Source organism: Carassius gibelio, chromosome B5 (assembly GCF_023724105.1).
Source record: "Carassius gibelio isolate Cgi1373 ecotype wild population from Czech Republic chromosome B5, carGib1.2-hapl.c, whole genome shotgun sequence".
NCBI classification, from domain to species: domain Eukaryota; kingdom Metazoa; phylum Chordata; class Actinopteri; order Cypriniformes; family Cyprinidae; genus Carassius; species Carassius gibelio.
In genome coordinates, this window is record NC_068400.1 from 24,596,701 (window position 1) to 24,609,184 (window position 12,484).

The 12,484-nt window shown below is 38.2% G+C and overlaps 1 protein-coding gene across 1 annotated transcript in view; it reads right to left on the bottom strand.

The window, feature by feature from the left end:
• Window positions 1-11,918, bottom strand: part of notch1b (notch receptor 1b) — a 46,749-nt gene extending 34,831 nt beyond the window's left edge. Inside the window, exons 1-2 of the mRNA XM_052557211.1 lie at window positions 11,586-11,918; window positions 10,157-10,229 (exon numbers count right to left, since the gene is read on the bottom strand). Coding sequence (XP_052413171.1) covers window positions 10,157-10,229; window positions 11,586-11,640 — 128 coding nt within the window. The 5' untranslated portion in view covers window positions 11,641-11,918. The remainder of the gene's footprint in view (window positions 1-10,156; window positions 10,230-11,585) is intronic.
• Window positions 11,919-12,484: the final 566 nt, after the last annotated feature.

Below are 12,484 nucleotides of genomic sequence, written 5' to 3' on the forward strand. Positions count from 1 at the left end.
TGTTAATGTTGGGTAATAAAAAGACAATAATTTAGTGTGTGTTCATGTTTTTTTGCTGTTATGTGACGTAGAGGTGTCTGATTAGGAGCGAGACGTGGGCTGATGATGTCATCGTTTCAGAAAATATACGTATTTGCTGTCCACACAAAGCTTCTAAATTGCAAATAAGTCGAAGTAATGAATTTAGGTAAACGGGTGTAGAACAAGTGGTGGTTTTATAGGCAAACATAAATGCCTTGAAGTTCATGCAAGCAGCTATTGGTAGCCAATGCAAATTAATAAATAGAGGTGTTACTTGCATTATTTTTGGCTCATTAAATATTAATGTTTCATTAAATATTAATTCTGGAATAATTATAAAGGTTTGATAGAAGTGGCTGGAAGACCTGCCAATAGAGCATTGCAATACTCCAGCCAGGACAGAACAAGACCTTGAACAATGAGTTGAACAAACATGTTACAAAAGAAAGGCCCTGATCTTCTTGATGTTGAATAAAGCAAATCTGCAGGACCAGACAGTTTTAGCAGTGTGGTCTGAGAAAGTCAGCTGATCATCAATCATAACTGTTTTTGAAGTTATAGTTGATGTGCCTAACTGGATGGTGAAAGTCTACAAGATTTGTACATTTCCTGAAGAAACTGTGCCATTTTCTGTTTTATTGTGTGGTAGACAAAAATCAGCATTTGGATGACTTGGAGAAGTAAAAGCACATATCTATTCAACCAACAACACTTACATTGGCGGATTTAATATTTAGAGTCAATGGTTACTCTCTTTGGGGAAAAGATGATTAACTTAACTACAGCAATTAAAAACTGCAAACATTTTTGGTCAGAATTATGAGTAACACTTCAGATTTAGGATAAAATCTGATTAAAATCACTATTAATTGGTTATTTATTAGTATGCATATTACTAGCATGCTGGCTGTTATATAGTGCATTCTAGATCTCTTAACTCTACCCAATACCTAAACATAACTACTACAACAACTGCCTTACTTCCTTTCAGTAGGTAGCTATTTAGGAGTCAAGTGAGGGAAAACCCTTAGTTAATAGTGAATATGTGTTCCCTAATCTAAAGAGTTGCCAAACTAAACATCTATTTAGCCCAATCCCTATATTATGTGGAATGAAGAAAAGGTAACACTTTATTTTAGTGGCCAATTCTCAGCTATTACCTAGCTCTATTATTTACATAATAGGTTGTTTATTAGTACTTATAAACCACTTATTCTGCATGACCTTATTCTACGTTCCTAATCCTATCCCAAATCTAAATTTAACAACTACCTTACTACTAACCATTAATAAGCAGCAAATTGGGAGTTTATTGAGGCAAAATCATAGTTAATGGTTTGTTAATAGCGAGAACTGGACCATAAAATAAACTGTGAACACTTTCTAAAGTACACAGCAGTCTGACAAGACTAGCTCACTAAAAGCCCAAATCCTTGTGTTGTTCTTCAGTTCAATTTCCCAAGACATGTCTAGTAGGATTCCATGATGCATGGACCTTTGACTCACAAGCTTTCTGAGACAAAGCATATGAACCTGGTTTACAGGATTTTTGCATTGCCCGAGGGTGGAGTCTATGGCCTTGCTGGAATGTAACCGTTTACATAAAAAATTCACCCCACTATAGCCCCTTTCACACTGCCATTCCGGCAAATACAGGGGTAAAGTGTTCCTGTAATTGTTCCCTGGTCGCTAGATTTGGCACTTTCACACTGCCAGTGATGACCCGGTATATGTGCGTGCTTTCACACCAGAGATGGGGACTCGAGTTTGAGACTCGGACTCGAGTGCGACTTAAGTCGCACAAACAGTGACTTCAGACTCGACTTGAGACTCGTCCTCGAAAGACTTCAGACTCGACTCGGACTCGAGCTCCGGGACTCGTGAACAATGTTAATTTTTAGTAAACGTCAGATGAGCTCGCTGTTAGAGTTGTGACGTTCGCAAACGAACCGATTCTTTTGAACGGCTCATAAACATGAACGATGGGAGCCGAGTTACGGCTGGAGGGGAGCCGTTCTTTCTGTCGCTCTTTTTTCCTATGCGTGTTTCAGAGCGCGTGTTTCACACAGATGCACACAAATGAGCTCCTCCGCGAGACAGAACAGTTATAGGGGGAGGGGCGCACCCAGCGCAGGCCAACCCTTTATAGCGTGATGATATTAGTTATTAGTTGTGCACGCATCCTTCACGTGAGTACTCCAGTGAAAAAAAACCTGCGTGCCTCTGTCATTGGGTAGGAGCGGAGCCATGACGTTTTGCACAGATATTCATTGCAGCCCACTTTGTTATTGTTCATTGACTTGAAGGGGCTGATGTCCTATTTGCAAAGTTTACAGTAGTAATAGTATGTAGACATTTCCATTTTATTTATTCTAATTTTATCTACTTTAAATATTTTTGGTTCTCTATCAAAATGTTCTTGTGTGATAACAATGTTCTTGTGTGGAAGTGTTTGTAGTAAAAGCTGTTTTGCACAGAAATTCATTGCAGCCGGCTTTGTTTTTGATATTTATTTGTGAATAGGTATTGTATGAATAACATAAGTCTGCGTAGCTTTGTTCATTCTTAAGCCAGACAAGAGGTGTGCAGCTATACAGCCAGGACAGACAGAAGGCCATTACTGAATCCACAAATGCAAAATACAGATATTAACTTAAAAGTAAAGCATTCTTGGTGTTTTTGTCATGTTGCAATAGCCTGTTTACACTGATTATATACCAAAATCAAAGTTGATATTGTATGCTAATAGATAGAGTTGTCATAATAACATATTACATGCTTTGAATTCCTTATATATAGCTATGCAGTGTTCTAAGCAGCTTGGATGGGTCGCTGTACGTGATGCAACATTTATTATAACCAGAGACTTAATATAATAAAGAGACTTGAGACTTGACTTGGACTCTAGCTCAGAGACTTGAGACTTGACTTGGACTCTAGCTCAGAGACTTGAGACTTGACTTGGACTCTAGCTCAGAGACTTGAGACTTGACTTGGACTCTAGCTCAGAGACTTGAGACTTGACTTGGACTCTAGCTCAGAGACTTGTGAGCATCTCTGTTTCACACACAAACCTTGAAGATCCCGTAACGACACGTGACATCAGCGCGTGACGTGTAATGTACGAGTCGACAACGCTTGGCACGTTATACTTTAACTGAAGCAAGCAAACGATCTCGGCGTCAGCACGGAAAGTGAGGAACTAACTGATCTCTGCTTCATTACAGTATAGCCGGTAAAAGAGTCGCGCGATAACGCGCGTCATCACTTCGATACGGAATTAGATCTGGCTTTTGTTCACACAGCGCTCGTTCTGGATCGATTACCGCAATGTTACTAGGTCCCCGACCCGGGTTCAATTCGGTAATCAATTCCGGGACGTGGTTGCTTTCACACAGAAGGCGACCAGGCAATGTTACGGGAATATTGCAGGTCCGACGGGCAGTGTGAAAGGGGCTTATGTGTCCCCATCCCTGACAGCACTCCTCAATGGAAAGGCCTGGCAGCCGCACTTAACGGCACCCTGCGGAAAATCACACCACCTTTGAAAGTCAACTAGACCTGCCCGTCCTGGCAAACAGTTACACTTTTTGAGGGGGTAAATACATGGGGCACTTAGTCAGCCTTGGCTCCTGCTAGTAAAGCACACATTAGGGAATCACAGTGAGTACACTGAGGACCTCCGTAGGAAACTCTGCCAGTTTGCTCTTTAACTTGGCAGATGCTTGTCACGTTAGCAATCAAGCTACTTAAAATGGCATTAGGCCACAAAGAGGTAGCCTACTAAGATAAAAATACATTAAAGAGAACAAAAGCAATGAGCATTTTAATTTAAATTGTCCATGTGTTGCTTGCTGTCCCTTTTAAATTAACTGAAAAATATTTCAGTGTATTGTTCAACGATCTACAAATCTATATAATATGATAATTAAAAAGTGTATTTAACCTTCTCATCTCAAATATCTTGCCCAAACAGCAACTGCACAAAACAAAAATGTTTTGTTGTTTTGCTTGTGTCCTATAAAACCATCAGTGCATTTCTTGACATTTCTTGCCAGATCTCCATTTGCAAATTTCCATCCTTAACTCAGACAGAAAAAGCCCATAAAAATAAATCACAGGTTCTGTAAACAGACCTAGTTTGTGTTTGATTCTGTGACCAGAGAATGACCCCATACTGTTATTCTACCTTCACCATCCTCTCTCAGAAATCCCTTTGTCCTCTAAAAGTGATGGGATTCATTCTGTGGCCACCAGTAGCCCATAACAACAGGATTTTACTAGCACTGCAATGCTGTCCCAGGCCAGAGCAGATGTTTTGTTGACACCTGACCCTCAGCCAGATGAAACACAGGGGGTTTCCACCCACTGCGCTCCAATCTGCCATCTGCCATTGAAAGGTCACAAAGTGAAGGGGGTTGTCTCTCACAACAAAAAGTTAAAGTCTAACTTGAAAGCCCTTTCATGGCTGAACTACAGGACTGAACAGAGAATACTGTAAATAGTGGCTGTAAAGACAATGAATTAATGTCCAAAACAGCACTGTGACATTTGAAAATTTGTGCACAACGTTAATTACCACAGATCTATTATTCCTTCTGTCTTTCTTACAAAAAGCAAATATCACAATTAAAGTAAGGCAACTAGAAATGAAGCTAGTGTTTTTGCGCTTAAATGTTTATTATTTAAGCCAACATTTGGGGTGGGGATACTGCTGTTTTTCCCTATATAAAGTCATTTTATTTTATTCAAAAAGGACACAAAAACAGCATAAATGTATAATGCATAATATATTAAGTTAATCCATATTAGTAATGCAATACATCCCATGTCTATCTGAAGTTAATATAATTTTTGTTTACAAAAATTACAAAATGAAAATGTTAACGTCTAACCTAGTTCAGAGGCCATGCTAATAGCCATGATTAAAATGGCCTAAATTATTATTTCAAAAATCAGACTGACACGGTTGCAGTAATATGTTAACAGTAATATTTTACAGTAATATTTTAAAATGTTAAAATTTTTACAATATGTTTGATCAAGTAAATGCATCTTTGATAAGCATAAGAGCCTTTTCTTTTAAGAAAATCAATACTTTTATCCAGCAAGGACACATTAAATTGATCAAAAGTGATAGTAATTCAGTTGATACAATTTTTGCAGAAAATCTTAACGTCTGCCCTAGCTCATAGCCATGCAAAAACCCATGATCCAGTTCACGAAACTGGCCTGAATGATTCTTTCATAAATCAGACTTATCCGGTTGCAAAGCTTCTCAAGTTAACAGCTCACTGGAGGGGAAGATTATCGGTAACAATTTAAATTTCAGTCTGTTTCTAACGTAAAGCTATCAAATGACTTCAGAAGACAACACAAGCTGCATGGGCACTTTTTATGATACATTTATGGTGCTTTTGTGTCCTATTAGAACCAGTGCATTATTTAAACAATTTTATTTTAAACTACAATTTCAACCATATTTACTGTTTTATATTTAAAATATGATTTAATATTAAGTTAATTGTAATATTTTGTGCCCTGTTTATTTGTATTATAAGTACCTTACAAACTGTGATTTTGCTTTGAATTCAACAAGCTGAAATTACTTGCTTTGGTTGTCAGCATTATGTCCTGAATGCCTTTAATAGAGTTGATAAGTTGCCCGGAACATTCCTAAAGGCAATTAGCTAGCATTAGTTGTTTGTGTGATGAGGCTACCTGTAAGATTGTCATCAGGTTTTGATAAGAAGGTCGTTGCACCATTGGCCTGCTTGTTCCCCTGGGCAGTGTGTCAATTACACAAAATCTACTCTCTTTTAAGCCCTAATTTCCTGGAGTCTGGAGTTTAACTCTGAGGAGTCTTTGCAGTCTTGTCTTTTCTTTATAAAACAACGGACCTGGGCTCTTCGCACTCTCTCTGTAATCACCAGAGGAGACCTGATCCTCCAGCCCCACATCGGTTAGTGTTCATTATGCCTGTGTTTATTTGTCCCTTGTACTGAAGGACCCTCTGGGAATGACAGTTCCACTGAGGAACAGGGAGCAGCTATTTACAGACCCAGTACTTTTCTAATGAGTGTTGCTCCTGGTGGTTTTATGAGGCTAGGGAAAAGGTTAATGTTTTCAGAAGTCCTTCACGACACTAAATAATAATTTTGGAGTGGAACGATGCCGGAAACTTAAGAGGACGTGGGTTATTCCTTAAAATATCCTTGTCAACCCCTGTGACAGTGTGACAATGTGAGAGGAAACATTTAAACATCTGCCACTGCCAGGGCTGAATCGAAAAACCACAGGCATTAGCGGGTATTATGCTGTAAGTAGCAGCCATTGTACATTGTGAATTATTTACCTTGATACTGATCTCTTGTAATGCTGTGTTCTACAGGCAGATGGTTCAGGTCAAAAGCATCAAACAAAAACAACACACGCCTGGTGTGTTTTGCTGGCTTTTCCTTTGTTTGTTTTTATTTTATTTTTTTTTTGTACTTGGCCAGCTGTACATACAGTAAAGAACACAATCTGGCAATAACAGAATGGACTATCAAAGTTTGCCGAATTCCTGATAGAAATAGGGCAGAATCAGATTTCAACCCAACACAAGTCCCTTTGGTCAGTCAAGAAATGATGCTGTGCCATAAAGCTGCCAAGAGTGGGACACTCCGCATCTGCGGTGATATGATAGTAAGAGACTACAACATCTCTTCCTTTGGCACTGGTGTCCATTTCCTGTATCAAAATACAGCAAGGAACTCATCTCTAGAAAGCAAACCAAGCTTGTACTGAAACTATCCCACACAATCAAGTGGTCATTCAGGATTACTGCTTTAGAAACACCACACATGGCTCAGGGTGTGAATTACAACCATTTTGGCTCAAATTTACAAACTAGGGATCATAAATATACAGTGACAAACTGTACTAATACAGTGTTAAAACACAAATTAAAATGTATCCTGCATGAACTGACTTTAAATATATATAAGAGATTATTCAAACTTTTATGTCAATAAAATGTATTATTATTTTGTAAATATATCAATACTTCATCCACCAATTATGCATTAAACTGAACAGTGATAGTAAAGACATTTATGATGTTACAAAAGATTTCTACTTGTTTTGTTTTTACTTTTTATTAAAGCATGTATCACTGTTTCCACATAAATATTAGGAAGCAACTGTTTTATACATTGCTTATAACTATAATTAAAAATATATATTAGAAAACTGTTAAATTGTTGTAATTTCTTTACAATATTAGTGTTTTTACTGTATCTTTGTTCAAATAAATGCATTCTTGATAAGAATAAGAGCCATTTCAAATAAACACTGTTCTTTTTAACTTTCTAGTCATCAGAGAATCTGAAAAAAAAAAAAACTTATAAGATGTTATAATTCCAACCCACAAACACTTGATCTAAATTGCAATTATCTAACTAAACTCTAAGTATGAGATGAATAATGTTAGTGATTAATTAAAGCAAGGTTTATCCCACCGATCAGTTTTTCAGCTCAGTATTCAAATCTTTATGACTCTGTTGGGACCCAATCGGAAGACACTGAGCTCTTTTTGCACATTACATCAACAGCCACCCATCAAAGACATAGTCGGAAGGTCTGAAGTTCGCATGTGAACTCCTCCTCATCTCCCTCCAGTCTCACATCTCTCATCTCCTTGTTGAACACTAAACCTTTTGATTCAAATCTGCCGTCCTTCAAACATACAAGGAATTCAGATGTGGACGCTGGTTTGTATTACTGTCAGTTGGTCTTCTGGCCTCGCCAAAGCGTCAGAGATAACAACTCACTCACTCCTTTACGAGCCTGTCACTGTCAGAGTGCCAGATATGAGTGTTAGGTATTCCTGGCATGGAATGTCAAATAGATTCAACACATCTTCCCAAAACAATATAAGACCAGCAGAACAAAACTTGATTTAAAATGATCTACCTGCAGTTACATTTTATATGTTTCTACAGTACATAGATTTTACTCTTAATTTGTGTCAGGTTTAGGCAAGGGAGGAACTCAGGTGCAGACAGGGATTCTCAAACAAAGGGTTTATTACAAAAAGGGGAAAACAAAACCCACGAGGGGGAAAACAACAGCTAGGGCAGGAACTAAACAACTTAACAGGGCAGGATTGATAAGACAAACAAACTCTTGACACTAACTACAAACACTCACGGTAATACAAGGACTTCAGAGGGTACAGCACAATCTCACACACGATCACATAAGTAGAACACATCTGAGAAACACATATCACAATGACAATGAACCGACGCAAGACAGAGCACACTAGGAGATCTAAATAGGGGTACTAATCAAGGCACGACAGGTGTTACAGATAGGACAATCACGACACGACTAGGATAACAAGGGGGGCGGGGCAAGGGAACGAGACAACACAAGCACATGGCCCAAAGACAAGGCCATGCGCTTGTACACAAAACACGGGTCTGTCATGATCCTGCCTCAAGACTAGGAAAAATCAAGGACACGAGGGCAGAATCATGACAATTTGACACATTAAATTATTGCAATGTGAATGTTTTGTCAATGAATATAATGTACTTTATATTTAAATTGACTTATTTTCTTAAAGTTAAAACACTGAGACATTTTTCAAAATATAAAAAATCTGAAGAAAACAAAAGTGATACAGGTTTAGAACAACATGAGGGGGAATAAATAATGACAGAACAACATTTTTGGATAGAACTACTTTTTTAAGAGAACAACTGCACATTTTCAGTATTTACAGTGCGGCAACTAAATGCAAAAAATATGTCACAAAGCATCTGAGGGCATTCGCAATGGATCCATTTGATTAGAGGGACAGCATGGCCAAAACTGACCTACGAACTCACTTTTAGCCAAAGTTTGTCAGACATGTTGCAGGACCACCGGTCTACATTTGTTTATCCACCAGTTGCATTTGAACAATAGATAAAAGGTACTAGACATAGTAACGTGCCATCCTGAGCGGGAGAGCGGCCTTCGTTTGTATCTCCATGTTTAATTAGAGGAGCCTGAGTATGATAGGGCACAATGGTGGCTTTGTGGCCCGACCGAGGCAGGGAGGCTGCCAGACAGAATTAAGATGTGGCCCACCGCCAGCGCGGCTCCATGTGTTCGGAGTCCACTGAGGGAGGCCAAAAACAAAGCCGCCACCATCCGACTTCAAATGAACCCTGCCAGTGTGCTCCTCCATAGCCACCCTGATAAACTCATTGATAGCCGGAGAAAAACAATGCAACCATGGCCAAATGCTTGCAACCCAATCCTGCATTCACATCACTGCTGAAGTAAAAAGTACAGAGGGCCAAAGAGAGTTGACCCTATTAGAAAATCGACCAACACAATTAGAGCAAAGAAGCAGTCGACCGTCGTGTTCAGGCGCAGTAGCGAAATGAGAGTTATGTGATGCTATGCGAGCTGAGGCAACCTGTTTGCTCTTGATTTTCCAGTGGCGCAATGCTACCAATTATGAAAACATCCAGTCCAATTACACTCTACTGCCATCTGTCCTTCTAATGTAAATCACAGAGAGTGAATGGGCATTCAAAATAGGACAAAACACCAGAGCAGGGGCAGGGTGTGTGTGTGTGGGGGGGGGGGCGGCGGGGTTGGAGGGGCTCTGGCATTCTGGGAAGCCTCAAACAGATTAGTCACACAGAATTAATCTAGACTGGAGAACAATGGTCGTCGAGCTTCTAGCAAACCCCAGCTGTCGTTCCATAAAGGAAAAGCGGAATAAGATTTAGGGCTCCGGGTGTCTCTGAGACTTGGGCTGGAGAAGTGGCCCATACTCATGACCAGCCGGAGGGGGGTGATGCCCTGGGCCCTCTTCATCAGAGGTTGTCTATGTCATTCATTAGCTGAGGCCATGTTCTTCAAGGAGAGAATCACACTTTGCTTTTGTTTAAAAGGTTGAGATTCAAATCACTGATCACTTTGTGTTCTGGTATACAACTTTTTTTTTAATGCATCGCTGAAAATTTTAAACTCTCGGAACCGGATCACAATGAAATTTCATATCAGTGATGTGTGCATTAAATTCCTCCACAGGGTATTGATGTGGTTCAGAAACTGCAATTTTATTTAACTGAATTCGATGACTTACTTGCATTCTCCCCTCCCGTCTGCAGTAGGTTCACACGTACCACCATTTTGGCATTTTTCTGGGCATTCCAGGCCTGGAAATATAGAAACAGGGTTATATATTTCTACTGAGTATTGCATGAGTAGATCCATATATAGTGCCAAAGGTGGTAGCATCCTTCATTTTTAAATATTAATAAGAATATTTATTACACATTCTTAAATTTTCAGTTTGTAGTTGGTAAAATACTGGGCAAAAACCCAAAAGAAAGTGTGACTCCTAACACCTTAAAGTGATGTTTGTGGACAGAGGGACTTGAGAGTACACTACTGTGAGCATTCTTCATTCTGCAGCTGTTCTGGGGAATGTCTTATGGCAAGCAGTTTTAACATTTATTATTTTAAAACCAATTAATATCTGTTATGTTACTTTCACTTATTGTGTAGTACTTGTATTTAATCATAAGTAAGCAATACAAAGTGACTAGTATCTTTTTACAAATACCTATTCATTATTTGCTAGTATATCTTCCTATAGTGACTGTCTATTTATTATGTGTCACATACAATGCCTTATCAGGACTTACTATGAAGATTATACACACACACACACACACACACACACACATATATATACTACTAATAGCTGGAATATACAAATTCTAATAAATGGTTTTGATTGAATATATTGGGAAACTGCAATATTGCTACTTGAATAGATACTAGATTGAAATATGTAGCTACCAGAAGCAGTTGGTATGCATACTAGTCAGAAGTGAATAGCTGTGAGTAAAAACTTAATTAATCAAATTAATTAAATTAATGAAATGTTACTTGTCACTATTTGGTTGGTGACTAAAAGCAACTGAATAAGTATTAATATATAATGAACAGGGTTGCCTACTTCTAAGACACTGTTACCTATCAGTAATAACTAAATATATTACAAAAGACTCTACTTAGCCTAATTATATTAACATAAAAAAATAAGCAAGAAAAAAAATAGTTAATAGCTGCAAGCAATATCTGTTTCATTATGATCTGTTGAAGAGTATCTGTTTCATTATGACGTACGAAACTTTTAATATAGGTTATTAAAAAGTTGGATTGGTCTATTTTGCGTTAGAGAAAAAGTAGCGACAAGTTAGTAGTGTTAGTCAGACATGGTTTTGATAGTAATACCGTTACAGGTAACAAAGTTAAAGTTCAGTCTACAGAATATTAAACAATTTTTCATGTATGCTCTTTATGCCGTTTGAAACAAGTGAATAAACTGAGTAACGTTACTGACATCAGTGTGCAACAAGTGAATTCTTCTCGGACAAGGTGTTTCATTTTACTGTAAATGTCAGAAATAAACGTAGACTATTTATTAGAAAGCATGTTAAGCATAATGTTAGAACAGAAATTGCGAATCGCGGCTAATGAAGAAAACATCTTATGCAACGTACCATGCGTCAAAGTAAACAGTGATATCAGAAGAAGTTTCACGAGGAAAAGATGCATTCCTTCTTATGGATATTTGTGGGATTCCACGCAGGCTTAACTTATATCCAACATTGGTCTGTTCAAGAAAAGGAAATGAATCACGTAAGTATAAAAAAATAGATCCAAAAACAGCACTTGTGTCTCGTGCTCGCGAATCCGGTGCTGCTCGTGCAGTCTGAGCTGAGTGAATGAGAGGGAGCGATCATGTATTCAAGGCTTCATTCTCCTGCTCTCAGTCTCATCCAGAGGCTCCTTCCGCCACAGCACTTCACGAGCTGTAGCCCGAGCTATTCATTAACTTGACAAACTTTCTGAAATGGCAGTGGGAAAAACACGCCCTCCCTTTAAACTCGGTTGGGGATTTCAAAACATCTAAGCGGGAAAATCTCAGAACTCGATGCTGAAACTAAGATTTTTTGTTGTTTTGTAGTTAGCCTATTTTGTAGGCTAGACCTTTACTGAACTAGTTTTATAGTCCATTCAGCTAAAATGTTTAAATTGGTCAATCATTAAAAAAACTACAGCAAGTTATGTAAATTAAAATGTAACCATTTGCTAACCGTGCTTTATATTAACTAAGATTTATTATTTGGGCAACATAAGAATTTGCTGTGGAACTAGTTATTACATTTTATATATATGACCCTGGACCACAAAACCAATCATAAGTGTCAGTTTTTTTCGAAATTGAGGTTTATACATCATCTGAAAAGTGAATGAACATTGATGTAAGGTTTGTTATGATATTGCAATATTGGGCAAATATACAACAATTTGAAAATCTGTATTCTGAGAATGAAAAAAAAAAAATCCCAATATTGAGAAAATCACCTTTAAAGTCGTCCAAATGAAGTTCTTAGCA